General features: G+C 43.7%; 1 protein-coding gene across 1 annotated transcript in view; it reads left to right on the top strand.

The window, feature by feature from the left end:
• Positions 1 to 21943, top strand: part of casd1 (CAS1 domain containing 1) — a 113458-nt gene that overhangs the window by 56966 nt on the left and 34549 nt on the right. The window contains exons 4-5 of the mRNA XM_068004418.1: positions 3580 to 3624; positions 12300 to 12362. Of these exons, the coding sequence (XP_067860519.1) occupies positions 3580 to 3624; positions 12300 to 12362 (108 nt within the window). The remainder of the gene's footprint in view (positions 1 to 3579; positions 3625 to 12299; positions 12363 to 21943) is intronic.

Raw genomic sequence — 21943 nt, 5'->3', positions numbered from 1 at the left:
TGCCAAGTAGATCTTACGCAGCCAGCTGCAAGCCAAATTTAAAACTGCTGGAACTCGCTACCAGAAAGACCTGCAAATTTGCATTCTTTTATGCTCAAATTCACAGAAAAATACAAATTTGTGTGGGATGCCCAACACCGTATCTTTCTGTACTGTACCCACACTGCTTCTCAACTAGGAATCCAGCTTGCAGACTTCTTGGATCTAACATCTGTCTGAACCACTGGAGTAGTCTTCTGGGACATTTTCCAAAGGATGAGAATTTTTATCCATGTTTCTTCAGCTATTTTCCCTTCTGCTGTTGCATCCATCCTTCAGTTGCTGTTTTGCCATCCCTTATTAATAATGGTACTCTGCTCAACTTAATTGGTCTTTCTGAAAGATTTTATAGATCCATAGAATCATCTTTTGTCCATTTTTTGCTCCTATCCATGTTTTAGTAATGCCAGTTATGTTGACATTTTCACTGGCTGCATTAATCTTTAATTTCAAAAAAGTTTGTGCTTAAAACACTTTGCCAAAAGGTATGCTAAGATGGCCAAATCCTCCTCCTCTCGCCATTTCCCGTTTTTATGCCCATTACCTTTCATTGCATTTCTTCTTAGTCTTCCTTGTCCTGTTAGCTTTTTCTTTCCAATTCACTTTTTTTTAAGCTTGGTTTCTTTTTTGCTGGGTTTTCCATTACAGTTCTCACAGCCAAACTGTGTGCTTTCTTGACTGGAAAGGAATTGTGAGAGCATGACACTGCAGGGCAAGAAATTCAGGGTCTTCATGAATTAATTTCTAAAGAAAATGAATGTCTGGGCCCCTAAAATTCTGTAGTCCATCAATACCAATTTCCCCAGCAAGCAAAACCTAAGCTTGCATGAGACTTGATTCTGCAGTAGGTCTATTTAGGATTAGGGGGCTTTTTTTTATTCATTCATGGGATGTGGGCGTGCTGGCAAGGCCAGCATTTATTGCCCATCCCTAATTGCTCTTGAGAAGGTGGTGATGAGCTGCCTTCTTGAACCGCTGCAGTCCGTGTGGTGAAGGTTCTCCCACAGTGCTGTTAGGAAGGGACTTCCGAGATTTTGACCCAACGACAATGAAGGAATGGCGATTATATTTCCAAGTTGGGCTGGTGTGTGACTTGGAGGGGAACGTGCAGGTGGTGTTCCCATGTACCTGCTGCCCTTGTCCTTCTAGGTGGTAGAGGTTGTGGGTTTGGGAAGTGCTGTCGAAGAAGCCTTGGCGAGTTGCTGCAGTGCATCCTGTGGATGGTACACACTGCAGCCACGGTATGCCAGTGGTGGAGGGAGTGAATGTTTAGGGTGGTGTATGGGGAGCCAATCAAGCGGGCTGCTTTGACTTGGATGGTGTCGAGCTTCTTGAGTGTTGTTGGAGCTGCACTCATCCAGGCAAGTATTCCATCACACTCCTGACTTGTGCCTTGTAGATGGTGGAAAGGCTTTGGGGATTCTGGAGGTGAGTCACACGCCACAGAATACCCAGCCTCTGACTTGCTCTTGTAGCACAATATTTATATGGCTGGACCAGTTAAGTTTCTGGTCAATGGTGACCCCCAGGATGTTGATAGTGTGGGATTCGACAATGGTAATGCCGTTGAATGTCAAGGGGAGGTGGTTAGATTCTCTCTTGTTGGAGATGGTCATTGCCTGGCACTTATCTGGCGTGAATGTTACTTGCCACTGGCTGGAAGGACATCAAATTTGTTTGTTAAAATGAGGTGTTAGTTGTACATTTATTTATTATAACAAATCAGATATTGTTATTGCTTCATTGATGCTGGGTCAGAATCCTAGAATCCCCTACTGATCACCATCACAAAGAATGCAGCGGTTCAAGGAGAAGGCCCACCACCACCTCAGGGCAACTAGGAATGGGCATCAAATGTGGCCTTGTCAGCGTTGTCTACATATAGAAACTATAGATTTATTTATTTATTTTCTGTCCTGAGAACAGAAAGTAAATAAATAAATCTAGGGAGACACAGCTGACCAGACATAAGCTGGTTTCCTACAAGAATAAAAGAACAATAATTGCAAGAAAGAAATAGATTCTAAGATGAAATACATGACAAATTTGCAATAAAATCCTTACTCCCAACTGTTGGTTAAACATTCATTAATTGTGACATATCGTATCATTCCCATTTTAGAGTTCTGCTGCAGTTATCATACATGTCACTCCTCAAAATATGACTAAACCAGTACTCTGACATTAGACGAGCACTATGTTTCTGTAGTCTGCATTCAAGATTGGTGGGTATGATCTGCTAACCAACTTTGTTTTAGTTGTAACTTTTTTTGTCATTGTTAAGTATCAGCCTTGCCTCGAGGGGAGCACTCTCATCTGAGTCAGAAGGTCGTGGGATTCAGCCCCACTCAAGAGGTGCCAACTCTCAGGTGTACGTAAAAAAGATACCATGGCATTATTTGAAGAGGGGCAGGGAAGTTTTCCCGGTGTTCTGGCCTCAACCAACATCACTAGAAGAGGAGTATCTGATCATTTATCTGATTGCTGTTTGGGATCTTTCTATGCACAATTAGCTGCTGCATTTCTTTACATTACAAATGACTACAATTCAAAAATACTTAATTGACCAGGAAGCACTTTGGGATGCCCTGAAGTCATGCTAGGCACCATATAAATGCAGTTTCTTTATTGTGCAGAAAATTTAAAGTTACAGGAATAACATGAAAAAATGGTATTGCACAAAAATATAGCTGTGACTCAAGTTTAATATATGGCTAGCTAAGCTAACTGATCATAAAATACCAAGCAAATTATATTCTAAGCACTGCAAATTGAGATTCTGCTGTTTAACTACACCTACAGCTGAGTTTGCTACAAATACCATAATTTTTCAAAATAAAGAAAAGGAAATAAAGGGCTGACAAACTCTTCTCTCATGCTATGTGCTGTGTTCGCCTTTCATTCAATGCATTTCCTAATTTCTATTTGCGATAGGGCCAAACACAAAATAAGCGGAGAAACTTTCCAGTGGCAGAAGGGTCGGTAACCAGAGGACACAGATTTAAGATGATCGGCAAAAGACCCAGAGACAATATGAGGAAACATTTTTTATGCAGCGAGTTGTTATGGTCTGGAGTGCACTACCTGACAGGGTGGTGGAAGCAGATTCAGTAGTAATTTTGAAAAGGGAATTGGATAAATACTTGAAGGGGAAAAAATTACAGGGCTATGGAGAAAGAGCAGGGGAATGGGACTAATTGGATAGCTGTCAAAGAATGGCCGCCTCCTGTGCTGTACCTACTATGATGAGTCCATGCCATTAGTACAGTTACCATCAGCAAGCATAGTAAATGAGAGTTGAAGATAGTGTAAGTCCCAGTCACAGCACCAGAAGTGTGGTTTAAAAAAAAATACAGTTAGAGAGAAATTTTGCAGTGATTTGTGTGGCCACAGAATTGGAGAGCATTAGGGACTGTGAATATGCTAAACGTGAATGTTAAATGTTGAGAGTTCATGCTGTAAGCATCACTGTCTGATAAGTTTTTTTTAAACTAATTTTCATTTCATTGAATAATGTACTTATTTATTTTACTTTGACAGCATGAGAACATTTCCTTTGAAGACAGAAGTACTTCGTTGAAAGTTGTAAGTCCCAGAATTCCTTTCACATTTTAATGCAGTAAATTGTGCTGGAGCATCTTGTTTTATTATTACTTAATCAGTGATATTTGTGTTTACATCAACTTGAAACTGAAACTCCAACAGTTTGATAGCCATTTCATAAATTCATCAGTGTATAGAAAATAAATGGCACATTTCACAAGCACAACTTGGAGAATATTTAGTAGAAACCAATTCAGCATGAGTCACTACATTCAAGATAGGAGGTGTATAGAGAAAATTGGGGTGCTGGAAATAACATTCCACAAAATTTTGGCTCATAAATGGCAGCTGTTTAAATTATCCGCTACAGTTCTCTGATCTACCTGTTACAGCATTGTGAACAGTTCCAATTAGCAGGAATGCCTTTTTATTAAATAAAGGGGGGGGTGGGCGTTCCGTTGATCTGCTTCATAGTATCATAGTAGGTACAGCACAGCCGAGGCCATTCATGCTTAGGCTGGCTCTTTGAAAGAGCTATCCAATTAGTCCCAATTCCCTGCTCTATCCCCATAGCCCTGTAAATTTTTCCCTTCAATTATTTATCCAATTGCCTTTTGAAAGTTACCATTGAATCTGCTTCCACCACCCTCTCATGCAGTGCATTCCAGACCATGACAACTCGCTGTGTTTTTTTAAAAAAAAAGATGTTTCCTCGTGTCTCCTCTCGTTCTTTTGCCAATCACCTTAAATCTGTGTCCTCCGGTTACCGACACTTCTGCCACTGGAAACAGTTTCTCCTTATTTACGCTATCAAAACCCTTCATGATTTTGAACATCTTTATTAAATCTCCTCTTAACCTTCTTTGCTCCAAGGAGAACAACCCCAGCTTCTCCAGTCTCCACCTAACTGAAGTCACTCATCCCTGATACTATTCCAATAAATCTCTTCTGCACCCTCTCTAAGGCCTTGAATCCTTCCTAATATATTCCAGCTGAGGCTTAACCAGTGTTTTATAAAGGTTTAGCATAACTTACTTGATTTTTGCACTCAATGTCTCTATTAATAAAGCCCAGGATCCCATATATTTTTTTAATAGCCTTCTCAACTTGTCCTACCACTTCAAGGATTTGTGTACATACACCCCCAGGTCACTCTGTTCCTACGCCCACTTTAAAATTGTACCATTTAGTTTATGTTGCCTCTCCTCATTCTTCCTACCAAAATGTATCCCATCACGCTTCTCTGCGTTAAATTTCTGCCATGTGTCCTCCTGAAGTCTGTTACTATCCTCCACGTTGTTTACTACATTTCCGAGTTTCATGTCATGGAAAATAGGAGCAAGAGTAGGCCCTTCGGGCCTGCTCCACCATTCAAAATGATCATGGCTGATCGTCTAACTCAGTACCCTGTTCCCACTTTTTCCCCCATATCCCTTGATCCCTTTAGCATTAAGAAATATATCTATCTCCTTGAATACATCCAATGACTTGGTCTCCACTGTCTTCTGTGGTAGAGAATTCCACATGTTCACCACCCTCTGAGTGAAGATATTTCTCCTCATCTCGGTTCTAAATGGCATACCCCGTATCCTGAGACTGTGACTCCTGGTGCTGGACTCCCCAGCCATTGGGAACATCCTCCCTGCATCTAGTCTGTCTAGTCCTGTAAGAATTTTATATGTTTCAATGAGATCACCTCTCATTCATCTAAACTCTAGTGAATATAGGCCTAGTCGACCCAGTCTCTCCTCATATGTCAGTCCTGCCATCCCAGAAATCAGTCTGGTAAACCTTTGTTGCACTCCCTCCATGGCAAGGACATCCTTCCTCAGATAAGGAGACCAAAACTGCACACAATACTCCAGATGTGGTCTCACCAAGGCCCTGCATAACTGCAGTAAGATATCACGGCTCCTGTACTCAAATCTTCTTGCAATGAAGGCCAACGTCATTCGTCTTCCTAACTGCTTGCTGCACCTGAATGCTCGCTTCCAGCGACTGGTGTAGAAGGACACCCAGGTCTTGTTGCACTTCCCCTTTTCCCAATCTATCACCATTCAGATAATCTGCCTTTCTGTTTTTACAACCAAAGTGGATAACCTCACTTTTTTTTAATTCGTTCATGGGTTGTGGCCGACGCTGGCAAGGCCAGCATTTATTGCCCATCCCTAATTGCCCTTGAGAAGGTGGTGGTGAGCCGCCTTCTTGAACCGCTGCAGTCCGTGTGGTGAAGGTTTTCCCACAGTGCTGTTAGGAAGGGAGTTCCAGGATTTTGACCCAGCGACGATGAAGGAACGGCGATATATTTCCAAGTCGGGATGGTGTGTGACTTGGAGGGGAACGTGCAGGTGGCGGTGTTCCCATGTGCCTGCTGCTCTTGTCCTTCTAGGTGGTAGAGGTCGCGGGTTTGGGAGGTGCTGTTGAAGAAGCCTTGGCGAGTTGCTGCAGTGCATCCTGTGGATGGTACACACTGCAGCCACAGTGCGCCGGTGGTGAAGGGAGTGAATGTTTAGGGTGGTGGATGGGGTGCCAATCAAGCGGGCTGCTTTGTCCTGGATGGTGTTGAGCTTCTTGAGTGTTGTTGGAGCTGCACTCATCCAGGCAAGTGGAGAGTATTCCATCACACTCCTGACTTGTGCCTTGTAGATGATGGAAAGGCTTTGGGGAGTCAGGAGGTGAGTCACTCACCGCAGAATACCCACCCTCTGACCTGCTCTCGTAGCCACAGTATTTATATGGCTGGTCCAGTTATGTTTCTGGTCAATGATGACCCCCGGGATGTTGATAGTGGGGGATGCGGCGATGGTAATGCCATTGAATGTCAAGGGGAGGTGGTTAGACTCTCTTGTTGGAGATGGTCATTGCCTGGCACTTGTCTGGCACGAATGTTACTTGCCTCTTATGAGCCCAAGCCTGGATGTTGTCCAGGTCTTGCTGCATGCAGGCTCGGACTGCTTCATTATTTGTGGGGTTACGAATGGAACTGAACACTCCGCAATCATCAGCGAACATCCCCATTTCTGACCTTATGATGGAGGGAAGGTCATTGATGAAGCAGCTGAAGTTGGGCCTAGGACACTGCCCTGAGGAACTCCTGCAGCAATGCCCTGAGGTTGAGATGATTGGCCTCCAACAACCACTACCATCTTCCTTTGTGCTCGGTATGACTCCAGCCACTGGCGAGTTTTCCCCCTGATTCCCATTGACTTCAATTTTACTAGGGCTCCTTGATGCCACACTTGGTCAAATGCTGCCTTGATGTCAAGGGCAGTCACTCTCACCTCACCTCTGGAATTCAGCTCTTTTGTCCATGTTTGGACCAAGGCTGTAATGAGGTCTGGAGCCGAGTGGTCCTGGCGGAACCCAAACTGAGCATCGGTGAGCAGGTTATTGGTGAGCAAGTGCCGCTTGATAGCACTGTCGACGACACCTTCATCACTTTGCTGATGATTGAGAGTAGACTCATGGGGTGGTGATTGGCTGGATTGGATTTGTCCTGCTTTTTGTGGACAGGATGTACCTGGGTAATTTTCCACATTGTCGGGTAGATGCGTGTGTTGTAGCTGTACTGGAACAGTTTGGCTGGAGGCGTGGCTGGTTCTGGAGCACAAGTCTTCAGCACTACAGCAGGGATGTATCCAGTGCAATCAGCCGTTTCTTGAGATCACGTGGAGTTAATCGAATTGGCTGAAGACTGGCTTCTGTGATGGTGGTGATATGGGGAGGAGGCAGAGATGGATCATCCACTCGGCACTTTTGGCTGAAGATGGTTGCAGACGCTTCAGCCTTGTCTTTTGCACTCACGTGCTGGACTCTGCCATCATTGAGGATGGGGATGTTTACAGAGCCGCCTCCTCCTCCTGTTAGTTGTTTGTCCACCACCATTCACGACTGGATATGGCAGGACTGCAGAGCTTTGATCTGATCTGTTGGTTGTGGAATCGCTTAGCTCTGTCTATAGCATGTTACTTCTGTTTAGCATGCACGTAGTCCCGTGTTGTAGCTTCACCAGGTTGGCACCTCATTTTTAGGTATGCCTGGTGCTGCTCCTGGCATGCTCTTCTACACTCCTCATTGAACCAGGATTGATCCCCTGGCTTGTTGATGATGGTAGAGTGAGGAATATGCCGGGCCATGAGGTTATAGATTGTGCTGGAATACTATTCTGCTGCTGATGGCCCACAGCACCTCATGAATGTCGAGTTTTGAGCTGCTCGATCTGTTCTGAATCTATCCCATTTAGCACGGTGGTAGTGCCACACAACACGTTGGATGGTATCCTCAGTGCGAACATCTGCCATGTTCTTGCCCATTCACCCAACTTGTCTAAATCACATTGGAGCCTCTTTGCATCCTCCTCACAACTCACATTCCACCCCAGCTTTGTGTCATCTGCAAGCTTGGAAATGTTACATTCCGTTCCCTCATCCAAATCATTGATATATATTGTGAATAGCTGGGGCCCAAGCACTGATCCCTGCGGTACCCCACTAGTCACTGCCTGCCATCCGGAAAAAGACCCGTTTATTCCTACTCTCTCTTTCCTGTCTGCCAACCAATTCTCAATCCATGCCAGTTTATTCCCCCCAATCCCATGTGCTTTAATTTTGCACACTAATTTCTGGTGTGGGACCTTATCAAAAGCCTTCTGAAAATCCAAGTACACCACATCCACTGATTCTCCCCTATCTATTCTACTAGTTACATCCTCAAAAAACTCCAGTGGATTTGTTCAGCATGATTTCCCTTTCATAAACCCATGCTGACTTTATCCAATCCCGTTAATGCCCTCCAAGTGTTCTATTATCACGTCTTTTATAATAGACTCTAGCATTTTCCCCACTACTGATGTTAGGCTAACTGATCTGTAATTCCCTGTTTTTTCTCTCCCTCCTTTTTTAAATAGTGGGGTTACATTTGCCACCCTCCAATCTGTAGGAACTGTTCCAGAGTCTCTCGAATTTTGGAAGATGACCACCAATGCATCCACTATTTCCAGTACCACTTCCTTTAGTACTCTGGGATGTAGATTATCAGGCCCTGGGAATTTGCCAGCCTTTAGCCCCATTAATTTACCTAGCACTTTTTTTTTTACTAATACTGGTTTCCTTCAGTTCCTCCCTCTCACTAGACCCTTGGTTCCCTAACATTTCTGTGAGATTATTTGTGTTCTCCTTTGTGAAGACAGAACCAAAGCATGTGTTTAATTGTTCTGCCATTTCTTTGTTCCCCATTATAATTTCCCCCATTTCTGACTGTAAGGGGCCTATGTTTGTCTTCACTAATCTTTTTTTCTAGACATATTTAAAGAAGCTTTTAGTCAGTTTTTATGTTCCCTGCTAGTTTACTCTCATACTCTATTTTTCCCCTCTTAATCATTTTCTTTGTTCTCCTTTGCTGAATTCTGACCTCCCAATCTTCAGGCTTGCTGCTTCTTCTGGCAAATTTATATGTCTCCTCTTTGGATCTAATACTATCCCTAATTTCTTTTGTAAGCCACGGTTGAGCCACCTTTCCTGTTTTATTTTTGCGCCAGACAGGAATGAATAATTGTTGTAATTCCTGCACATGTTCTTTAATATTAGCCATTGCCTATCCATCGTCATCCCTTTTAGTAAAGTTCCCCAATCTAGCCTAGCCAACTCGCACCTCATACTTTCGTAATTTCCTTTTCGATTCAGGACCCTAGTTTTGGATTCAACTACTTCACTCTCCATCTTAATGAGGAATTCTATCATGTTATGATCGCTCTTCCCTAAGGGACCTCGCACAACAAGATTGTTAATTAATCCTTTCTCATTGCACAATACCCAGTCTAGGATCGCCTGTTCTCTAGTTGGTTCTTTAATGTATTGGTCTAGAAAACCATCATGTACACACTCCAGGAATTCCTCCCCCACAGTATTATTGCTAATTTGGTTTAACCAATCTATATGTAGATTAAAGTCACCCATGATTATAGTTATACCCTTCTTGCATGTGTCTCTAATTTTCTGTTCAATGCCCTCCCCTACATCTCCACTACTGTTTGGGGGACTATAGACAACCCCCACCAACATTTTCTGCCCCATGGTGTTTCTTAGCTCCACCCATACAGATTCCACATGGTGATTTTCCGAGTCGATATCCTTCCTCACTAGTGCATGATTTCCTCCTTTACTAACAATGCAAACTTTGAAATTATACCCTGTAAACCCAAGTCCAGTTTATTAATATATATCAAAAAAGAGTATTGATCCCTAGGGAGCACCACTGTATAGTTCAACTCCAGTCTGGAAAAACAACCGTTCACCACTACTCTTTGCTTTCTGACCCTTAGCCAATTTTGTATCCATGCTGCCACTGTCCCTTTAATCCCATGGGCTGTAATTTTGTTAACATCTATTATGTGGTACTTTATCAAATGCCTTTCGAAAGTCCATATACACAACATCAACCTCATCAGCCCTCTCTAAAAGTTTCCCCACCACCAACATTAGGCTGACTGGCCTGTAATTGCTTGGTTTATCCCTTCTGTTTTTTGAACGGGGTGCAACATTTACAATCCTCCAGTCCTCTGGCATTGTCCCCATATCTAAGGAGGATTTCCATCCTTATTTCACTCAGTAACCTCGGATGCATCCCATCTGGACCGGGTGACTTTTCTACTTTGAGTACTGCCTACCTTTTAAATACCTCCTTTATCTATTTTTATCCTATCCAGTATCGCTACTACCTCCTCCTTTACTGCTACATTGGCAGCATCCTCTTCTCTAGTGAAGACCGACTGACTTACTCATTTAGTGCCTCTGCCTCCATAAGAACATCTTTTTTTGACCCTAATCAGACCCACCCTTCCTTTGACTACCCTTTTACCATTTATATGTTTATAAAAGACTTTCGGGTTCCCTTTTATGTTAGCCGCTAATCTATTCTCATACTCTCTCTTTGCCTCTCTTATTCCCTTTTTTAGATCTCCTCTGTACTTTCTGTATTCAGCTTGGTTCTCTACTCTATTGTGAACCGTACATTTATCATAAGCCTCCTCTTTCTATTTCATTCTAATCTCTATCTTTAGTCATCCAGCGAGCTCAAGCTTGGATGCCCATTCTTTTCCCCTTGAAGGCCTCCCATTGTTCAATTACTGTTTTGCCTATCAATTTTTGATTCCAATCCATCAGGGCAAGATCCCTTTTTAACTCACTGAAATTAGCCCTCCTCCAGTTAAGTATTTTTACGCTTGATTGTTCCTTGTCCTTTTCCATAACTATGATCACTGTTCCCCAAATGCTCCCCCACTGAAACATGCTCCACTTGCCCCACTTCATTCCCCAGAACTAGATCCAGCACTGTTTCCTTCCTCGTTCAGCTGGAAGCATACTATCGCGAAAGTTCCCTTGTACACATTTCAGAAATTCCTCCCCTTCTTTGCCCTTTACTCTGTTACTGTGCCATTCTATATTGGGATATTTGAAGTCCCCCATTATCACTGCTCTATAGTTCTTGCATCTTTCCGTAATTTGCCTGCAAATTTGCTCCTCTATCTCCTCCTCACTATTTCGTGGCCTATAGTATGTATACACTCAGGAGCGTAATAGCTCCTCTGTTGTTCCTTAATTATAACCAAATAGATTCTGTCTTTGACCCCTCAACTACATCATCCCCTTCCAGTACTGTAATAGTTCCTTTGATCAATACTGCTACACCCCTTTTTATTCCTTCCTTATCTTTCCTGAATACCTTGTAGCCAGGAATGTTAAGTTCCCAATCCTCCCCTTCTTTGAGTGAGGACCCTATTATTGTCAGTATATCATAGTCTCATGTGGCGACTTGTGCCTGCAGCTCACCAGCCCTTTTTACCACGTTGTGTGTTTACGCACAAGCACTCCAAACTCATCTTAGACTGCCTTGCATTTGCCCTCTGTGTGGTCCCTCCTATTTCTGAACTAATTTGTAATCTTGTGCTATTTGTCTCTCCCAGTCCTCTGTGAACCTTCTTTCTCCTCTCTAATGTTTCAGCCTGGTGCCCATCCCCTACCAAATTAATTTAAACCCTTCCCCACAGCACTAGTTAACCTCCCTGCGAAGACATTGGTCCCAGCTCTGTTGAAGTGCAACCCATCCATCTTGAACAGATCCCTCCTGGCCCAGAACTGGTCCCAATGCCATAGGAATCTGAAGCCCTCCCTCCTGCATCATTTCTGTAGCCAAGCATTAACCTTTCTTATCCTACGATTCCTATACTTCATGAATCCATTCTGTGAAGGATCTAGTTATTGTGGCTGCACTGTGTGCTTTGTAGGTGCAATATAAGACTTTCCTGGCTCCCCACAATGGCTGCCAGTAAATGCACCATATGTGGTACTGAGCTGTGCAGAATGGCAAGGTGTTGGATTGATCTCTCTTGCCTGTGCTGAGATAGCTGATCTAAAGCAGGCTGCATGTGGCAGCTGCAATTGATCTAATTGTTCCTGAACTAGGGAGCAAAAAAGAAACACTTGAATTCCTGGTCCTGATACCTTCAGTGTAAAATATGTGTGGATAAAGGGTAAACGCAGAATTAAACTTGGTTGTGATCTTTCCACAGCTTTCCAATTTTTATCTGTATTAGTGACTTGGTTTAATCTCTGAGCTGTATCTTTGCTTTTACCCTTCGTAACCGCCTCAACATTTTTGGATATTTGATATAGAGAAACCTCTGCTTTTGTTTAGTGTTTGCACTTTGTTTTCAACTACAGGATTTTTTGTGGTATCCAGAAGTAAACAACTCCATGAAGGAATGTTTTAAGGCCTGGACTGAGGTTTGTCTTTTTAAAAAAAAGTATTTAAAATTCTACCAAAGATGTTTTTTCCGATATTGAAAAATAATGGAATAATTTACAAGTTCAAATATGATCAAGAAATTAAATTATGGAAAGTATGTAAAATCAGTGAAACCTGTATAAAACGGACACTCCCAAAAAACTGACACCTGCAAAAAATGGATGCTTATTGAGAGACCCCAATAACTTACATTAATAACTTGGACTTGGGTGTGCATGACACACATCTTGGAAGTGTAGTGAACAGTGAGGAGGATAGTGATAGACTTCAAGAGGATATAGACAGGCTGGTGAAATTTAACGCAGAAAACTGCGAAATGATACATTTCGGTAGGAAGAACGAGGAGAGGCAATATAGACTAGAGGTCACAATTCTAAAAGGGGTACAGGAACAGAGAGATCTGAGGGTATATGTGCACAAATCGTTGAAGGTGGCAGGGCAGGTTGAGAAAGCGGTTAAAAAAGCATACAGGATCCTTTATAAATGAGGAAGGAGGAAGCCTCCGAAAGCTTGTGAATTTAAAATAAAATTGCTGGACTATAACTTGGTGTTGTAAAATTGTTTACAATTGTCAACCCCAGTCCATCACCGGCATCTCCACATTATAAATAGAGGCATAGAGTACAAAAGCAAGGAAGTCATGATGAACCTTTATAAAACACTGGTTCAACCACAACCAGCGTATTGTGTGCAGTTCTGGAGACCACACTTTAGGAAAGATGTGAAGGCCTTAGAGAGGGTGAAGAAAATATTTACTAGAATGACTCCAGGGATGAAGGACTTTAGTTACATGGATAGACTGGAGAAGCTGTGTTTGTTCTCCTTGGAACAGAGAAGGTTGAGAGGAGATTTGTTAGAGGTATTTAAAATCATGAAGGGTCTGGACGGAATAGGTAGAGAGAAACTTCCCATTGGCGGAAGGGTCAAGAACCAAAGGACATAGATTTAAGGTGATTGGCAAAAGAACCAAAGGTGACATGAGGAAAAACTTTTTTATGCAGCGAGTGGTTATGATCTGGAATGCACTGCCAGGGGGAGTGGTGGAGGCAGATTCAATCGTGGCTTTCAAAAGGGAACTGGATAAGTACTTGAAAGGAAAAAAATTTGCAGAGCTACGGGGTGGGGCAGGGGAATAGGACTAGCTGGATTGCTCTTGCATAGAGCTGGCACGGACTTAATGGGCCGAACGGCCTCCTTCCGTGCTGTAACCTTTCTATGATTCTACGCATGGTAAAATATACAAGAGGCACTCTGAAACCACGGACACTCGCAAATTACGAAGTACAGACAGCCTTCAATGCACCAAGCCCTTTTACAGCTTAAAACACTTGACACAGCCTATTGAAAAGCTGCTGTGTCTGGAACTTTGGAATCACTGACACTTCCCCTTGCAACTTGCATCCTTTCTGCCCCCAAATTCTTGAAGTCAGTGTTTGCTGGTCAGCGCAAGGCGGCAGCAGCAGGATTTGTGAAAGAAGCGGCTTTTGTGGAATGGAGAGCTCTTTACCCAGTATGCATAGCGGCAGAGAAACCGCTCTATCTCTGGGATTGAATGCTTACACGGCTCTATTCCAAGGATAGAGCTGTTTCTCTGCCACTATGGATGCTGGGTAAAGAACTCTCCATTTTACTGAAAATGTTTACAGTACATACAATGACCATTTTGAAAATAAGGATACCTGTTTTTAAAAGAAAAGACAGCTGATGCCTGCCCCTAAGGTGTCCTTAATTTACAGGTTTCACTGTTGATTGAAGAACATGAGAACTACAGATTGAGTGGGTGATTAGTCTGCTGAAGTCTATTTTATTCTATTTCTAGTTTACTCAGTTGGTGACATTTGATAAGTCAACAGAAAACTGCACATTTCTGTGCTAGCATCACAAATAAAAAATGTTCACTCCTAAAATATGGTACTGCATTAACTTCTCTTCTGTTGATCACTACATTTTCCTGCACCCCCTTTATTCTACAGTTCACCTCCATAGCCTCCCACACGGGAGGTTTAATTCCTACCTATTCCAAGACGATAACATCTCCTGAAATGGCTTCTCCCATGCCTGCACAATTATCTCTGGTGTGTCCCAAGGCTGCATTTTCAGTTTTCCCCCCCATTCACTAACTATATGCTACCTGTCGACAATACATCTGCAAATACTGCATCACTTTCCACTTTGTATGCTGACCATGCCCAATTCCATCACATTTGACTGCATAACTGTTACTATACTATCAGTCTGACTCACAGACATCAAGTCCAAAATATTGGCAAGATCAAAGCAATTTTGTATAGTGCTCGCCTGCAGCTAAGTGCCTTTGGCTCTGATTGATTGATTTCCCCAGATGCCTGCTTACGTAGGACCCGGTAGTTTGCAACCTCAGTGTTTTTGTTTGACCGTGAACTGAGCTGTTCTACATCTGGTCCAGCAGCATGACTATTGCAGTATCACCTGCTTACTCCAGTACCTTACCCCCTCTGCTACTGCTCAAACCCTCATCCACACCTTCATTTTAAGGATTGGTTAATCAAATGTACTCATCAACTTTTCTGCTCGACTCAATCTAATCTCCAAAACTGTAGCCAAGTCTTCTGCTAAAAGCCTTGCACACGTATCATGCATGTCCACTCTTGACTTTACTAGCTCCCTGTGTCCCAGCAAATTGATTTCAAGATCTTTGTCCTCCTTTTCACATTTCTTCAGAACATTGGGAAATTTTCTCCAGCCTCATGTCCCATCCTGCACCTTTTTTCCTCTGACTCTGCAATACTGCTTGCTCCCTGCCTGCTCCACCTTGCTACACCTCTCTTAAAACACATCTCTGGAACAAGCCTTCAATCTCTACTCTCACCCCAAACTCCTTCACTTCTTATTGGGTGTCTGCCTCCCTCTTCTGTGAGGCTCTGAGGCATTATTTAATGTGAGAAATTTAGATAAATCCAAATTGTGTGCCATTGACTGATGATTCTAAAAAAATGTTCAACTTTTGTCATGCACTGATTATTTTTCAGAAGCTTTTAGTCTATATATTTGTAGAATTCTTTTACATCTCCTATATAAATTAAAAGTTTTGCATCATGCATAAACAATATGATGTGGGAAAACATTCTGTTTAGCAAAAATTTCACATTCACTAAAATGCAACCAAAGAGCAGTCATTCACACGCAGCACATTACAAATGGCAGCCTCTGTGACTGTAGCCATGGTGCTTTATTCTACCTTCTCCTCCTTGACCTTCCAGAGTGTGTTTGATTATCGTCAATCACACCATACTTCCTCCTCCCCACCCCCAATCGCCTTTCTTCCTTGTCCAGCTCTATGGGACTGCCCTTGCTACCCCTCAAACAACATTTGTAGGCATGGGTCAGCTTCCATATTTATGCTGATTTACACCCAGATCTCTCTTCCAACCTTCTCTACCCACAACCCACCTCCATGCTCTTAGACTCCCTATCTGACATTAAGTCATGGATGAGTCATCACTTCCTTCAGTTGGACATTGAGAATGCCAAAGTCATCATTTTTGCCTTCTCTCATCATCTCCAATTCCTTGCCACTGACTCTGTCCCCCTCCACAACCACTCACTCAGGCTGAACAAGACCATGCAATACCTTGCTGTCCTCTTCTCCCCAGAGGTGGACTTCAAACTCTGCATCTGAACTCATCACCAGTAATGCTTATTTCTTGCCTCTGCCACTGAAACCCTCCTCCACACTTTTATTTCTTCCTTTATTTATGCCAGTGCCTTCCTTGTCAGCCTCCTATTATCCATTTTCCATCAATTTGGATGCCCAAAACTCAGCCATGTGTATTCTGCTTCATGCTAACTCCTGCTTGCTGATCATCCCCATTTTTGCCCACCTACGATGATTCCCTATCCTAATGCAATAAATATAAAACTATTTGTTCTAATTTTCAAATCCCTCCATAGTCTCTCCCCTATCTCTGCAACCTCCTCCAACTTTATATGCCCTCCTGTGCCTTTTCGTTTCTCTGACTTGGGCTTTTTATGCATCATCCTCTCCCTTTGTTCTGTCATTGCTGGCAGAACCTTCAACCACCTCAGCCATTGCATGTGGAACTTCCTCCCTATCCCCTCTCCCATAGGAACAGGAATAGGCCATTCAACCTCTCAAGCCGGTTCCCCCATTCATGATCAGATCATGGCTGATCTGTACCTCAACTCCATTGAACCACCTTTTCTCCATATCTCTTGACATCCATACCTAACAAAAATCTATCGCTCTCAGTATTGAAAATTTCAGTTGACTCAAATTTACTTTTGAGGGAAGAAAGTTCTAGAATTCCTCTCCATTTCTCTCCATTTTTAAAAAAAAATTCTCAAAATACATATTTTCAACCTTTAGTCACCCCTCTTTTCATAGAATTTACAGCACAGAAACAGTCCATTCGGCCCAACTGGTCTGTTTATGCTCCACTCAAGCCACCTCCCACCCTACTTCATCAAATCCTATCTGCATATCCTTCATTCCTTTCTCCCTCATGTATTTATCTAACTTCCCCTTCAATGCATCTACGCTATTCACCTCAACCATTCCATGTTCTAAATTCTAACCACTCCCTGGGTAAAGAAGTTTCTCCTGACTTCCTTATTGGATTTATTAGTGACTATCTTATATTTATGATTCCTAGTTTTGGGCTCAAGTGGAAACATCATGAACTTCTAAACAAGAGCAGGGTAGTTCTCCCCATGTCCTGGCCAATATTTATCCCTCAACCAATATCACTAAAACAGATTGTCTAGTCATTTATCTCATTAATCTGTGTGGGACCTTGCTGAGCGCAAATTGGCTGCTGTGTTTCCTGCACTTCAAAATTGGCTGTAAAGCACTTTGGGATGTCCTGAGGTTGTGAAAGGTGCTGTATAAATGCAAATCTTAATCTCTTCCTCCATGGCTTAGCATCTGTTGCTATATTGATTTTCAGTTTGTGAAGTACCTTGAGACTTAACTTTAACAGCACTATATAAATGCAAATTGTTGTTTCACTGTCTCAAAATTTCAATTTACCAAAAAAAGCCATTTCTTTTAAAACAAGATAAATCTTTGTGCGAAAATCTTTGGATGCCATGACACTTTCCCATTTCAACACTCCACCCTATTTTTTTAGAATCATAGAATCTTACAGCACAGAAGACGGCCATTCAGCCCATCATGCCTATGCAGGCTTTTTGAAAGAGCTTATCCAATTAGTCCCATTCCCCTGCTCTTTTCCCAATGCCCTGCAATTTTCTCCCTTTCAAGTATTTATCCAGTTCCCTTTTGAAAGTTACTATTGAACCTGTTTCCACCACACTTTCAGGCAGTGCATTCCAGATCATCATATCTCACTGCGTAAAAAAATTCTCCTCATCTCACCTCCGGCTCTTTTGCCAATTACCTTAAATCTGTGTCCTCTGGTTACCGACCCTCCAGCTGTGGAAACAATTTCTCCTTATTTACACGATCAAAACCCGTCATGATTTTGAACACCTCTTTTAAATCTCCCCATAACCTTCTCTGCTCTAAGGAGAACAATCCCAGCTTCTCTAGTCTTTTCACGTATCTGAAGTCCCTCATCCCTGGTACATTTCTAGTAAATGGTATTAATCTATTTAGGTGACTACTGCTATCTAAAGTCTAATTTCCACAACCTGCCCCATCTCGTCCTGTATCCTGCTGCTGTATTTCTTCAGGAGTCTTCACTGGATCTCCCACCCACCAGAGTGATTGCTGTGGAGTCCAAGTCTAACTTCCATTATTCACTGTAATCTGCTCCTTTCTAGTATTGAAGTAGCCCTTCCTGGTCATGTAACTCCAATATTAGTGGAATATAAATGTAGCCCTGGGATTCAATTATTGCATCTTTGATTTATGTTGTGTGTCTGTAGGTAACTTGATAATGCACTGTTTGCATTGCAGCTGCCTGATAAAATTTTAGAGGAACTCACAAAACTGAACCACTTCAGCTATATGTGCACATTTCACTATAATATGTACATAACTATGAATGTAATTTTCAGTTTTGAGCCGATGTCGGTACTTTCAGCAAAGAACAAGAAGACTTAACATGTCATCTGTGCAATTAAGAAAAGTCATAGACTGAGACATGGGAGTATATAATAATTCTCTAAGGACAAAATGAACTAAAACAATATCTGGTGTTGTACCTTTGGAGTGTTTTATACACTGCCCACCACAGCACATGGTCATGGTGTAATTTTGTGAATCTGCTCAATCCTAGTCCACCTTTTTAACTAAAAAGTTTAATTGTGCTTTTTCAGTCTTTTTTTTAAAGTTTGTCTCTTGATTTCAAAGAATCCACCATATGCACATTTTTCTCCATATATTGTTTTCTGTGGCAATCTGTTACTTCACTGAAATCTCAAGTTTAAGACTAAGTACTTCAGTTTTAACACAATTTTAAGTTTATTTCAGTGTTTTTATTTTTAAAACGAATTTGCAAGATGATCTGCTCTAAATATGACCCTTACTTTAAAACTCTTCCTCATAGACTAAATAAAGGAAGCTCCTCAGTTTGAACAACCTGTCTCTACTACATTTGGTCTTTAGGATGGGTTTTTATTCCTAAGATAGCAATGAATCCAGATATTTTGGGCCCGAATTTAGCAGGCCTGCGGGTTCCCAGCGGGTGGTCCTCCGGGAGCGTGGTCAACACGCTCGGCGAAATTAGTGGGTTGCCCACGCGATCGTAGCAGGCAACCCACTAATAGGAATCAATTACCTGCTCCTCCGGGGTCCACGGCGCTGGCCTGCGCGTCGGTCGGGCTGCGCATGTGCAGTACGATCTGTCAGCTGGAGGCTCTCTAGTTAAAGGGGCAGTCCTCCACTGACAGATGCTGCAACCAATGGGACAAATTGCAGCATGGAGCAGCCCAGGGGGAAGGCTGCTCCCAGTTTAATGATGCCTCACCCCAGGTATCATCAGATGGGGTGAGGAGGAGGGGGAGGACACAGATCTTCCCCCCGGCGGGCGGGAGGAAGCGGCCTGCCTCTGCCACCAAGAAGGCCTGGCTCGAGGTGGCAGAGGGGGTCACCTGCGCCACCAACATATCGCCCACCCGCATACAGTGCAGGAGGCGCTGCAATGACCGCAGTAGGTCAGCCGCAGTGAGAACACGAAGTCTTTCCCCTATACTCCGTCTGCCACAACACTGCCCCCACCCCACATCTCCTTTGGCACCGCCAACACTATTCTGTCACATCACCCTTCATACCCACTCACACCCCATCCTCATCTTACCTCCACCTACTCACCTCGCCAGTACTCACCCTGCCACTAACACGCATCCCACTCCTCATACAATCTCATTGCTCCATCCCATACTCACCCTCTCGTGCATCTCCCTCACGGCCAGCCTCACTCAACCTGCCACCACCTGTGCTGCAGCCACAGGGCATGCATCACATATGTGCAGCAGGCAGCGTAAGGCAAACGTCTCGTCAGCATGAAGGGGGTGCACAAGGGTGTCTGAGGGTTTGTCATGGGTGTTACCCATATTGAATTTCAGAGCAACAAACAGCACACATTATATTGACACCACCACTGCCATGTCTCCGCGAATCCTGTCCGTTGTTTCCAATAATGCCCGCTCCTGGGTATCACTATGAGGACCCACCACTGACCACTGATGCCACCCATCGTGTTACTGCAGAGTAGGTGCAGGTGTATTTGCAGGGCTCGTCCGCGCAGACGACTGAGAGACATCGGCGGTGTAGCCGGCTGCACCCTGGAAGGATGCGGAGGAGAAGGTGTGGAGGGCAGTGGTGACTTTGCCAGCGACAGGTAAGCAGTTGGTGCTGGGGCCAGCCAGGAGCAGCTCGGCATGAAAGAGGCTGCAGATCTCCACGACGACATGTCGAGCGAATCTGCGCCTCGCCGTGCACTGCTGCTCGGAGAGGTCCGGGGAGCTGCGCCTCGGTCTGTGGACCCTGTGGCGAGGGTAGTGCCCTCTGCGACGCGTGTCTCTCTGCGGTAGCCCTCCCTCCTGCTGTGCAGGTGGGCGTGCAACAACACCGTGTTGGGGGGATCCACGTCCCTGCGGCGGACGGCGTGGACTGCGAGGCTGCTGGTGCTGGTCATGCTCTTCGTCCTCCGAGGGTCTCCACACACTACCCAACTGGCAGGTGTTGGTCTGAGGGGTTGTGCAGGGTAGGTGTGTGGTTCCTCGGACTGGGGCTGCGGTTTCGTGTCGGTCTGTCCTCTGGCTTGGCGGGGGGTGGTGGAGGGCAGGGGTTGCCCTATGTGACGCGGTGGCCTCCTGCGTGGGTGAGGGCTCTCCCCCGTGGAGCGCACCTTGGCACCTGCCACAGGCTGCTGGCTGCAACACGCCTGGTTGGAGGGAGACTGTTTCCCCCAGTGTGGGAAACTCACTGCCTTGAACCTAAAATCCCACACTTCCTCTTTTGACAGCTGCTTCAGCTCATTAACTGACCACAACGAGCAAGTTAAGTACTCTCAAGTGGAACCCCGCTGGCTTTAATTGCCTGCGGGATTCCCACCAGCGGGGCTTGCGCGCGCAGCCCCGCATGTCAGCGCGGTACCCGGAAGTGGACGGGATTTCGTCGCAATCCGGTCACGTGACCGGAGATCGGGATTTTCGGGGCCACCCCGCTGGGAACCCGCCGGAAACACGCTCCTAAAATCGAGCCCTTTGTAATCTTCCCAATAACTTAAGTGTCTTCAGAAAAGATATATTTACTGAATCAGTACAGTGATAGTGCAAATATAGTAATTAATGTGCTATGTTGGTCATAGTACTTATACTTTACAGTATTCCAACAGTATTATAGGTTCTTTACCAAGAGCTAGCTCTGAGAGTAGACTCAACAGGAACTTGGGCGATTTGACCAAATGGAAAATAAAAAGTAAGGAAAATAATCAATATCTAAATAATCTCTTCCTCTGTTTTGTTATATCTGTATTAGAAAATGTGACAGAGATTTTTCTTTGTTTCTATTTGTTCAAATGTTAGTCCTAAATGAAGGTAACCTTCATTTATCTGAAGTTTATCAAATTTTAAAATCCAACTTTTATATAGATTCAATAGGGCTTACAGAGAAGGTGGGAGCCAGTGTTACATTAGTGTATTTTTGTAGTTGTGGTATATATTTATTACATATAACGAATAGAGGACAGTAAAAGGTGTTCACACACCTTGGATTTGGGATGGTCTTCTGTAGTGGATCATGTTGGACCTTTATTCAGTTGGTGGTGGTGGGATCGCAAAAGTGTATAATGTCTGACTTACTTGGGACTGATCAACTCTCATGATATTTTAAAGCACATCTGACTACTAAATGGACTGCCTCTAAATTCACCTTTAGTTAATTTGAAAAGATTCCCAACCACAAGCATTGACTGCATGACTAAGTTAACTGACGTATTCAGGAAAACGTTGCTTGCTCTTGCATAGAGCCGGCACGGACTGAATGTGCCGAATGGCCTCCTCCCCTGCTGTAACCTTTCTATGATTCAGGAGCTGGGTGTCCCACTCCCCTCTCTCGCTCTCTCTCCCCCTGTGTTTCAGGAGCTGGGTA

Source organism: Heptranchias perlo, chromosome 2 (genome assembly GCF_035084215.1).
Source record: "Heptranchias perlo isolate sHepPer1 chromosome 2, sHepPer1.hap1, whole genome shotgun sequence".
Classification (NCBI taxonomy): domain Eukaryota; kingdom Metazoa; phylum Chordata; class Chondrichthyes; order Hexanchiformes; family Hexanchidae; genus Heptranchias; species Heptranchias perlo.
This window is presented reverse-complemented; position numbering and strand designations above follow the sequence as displayed.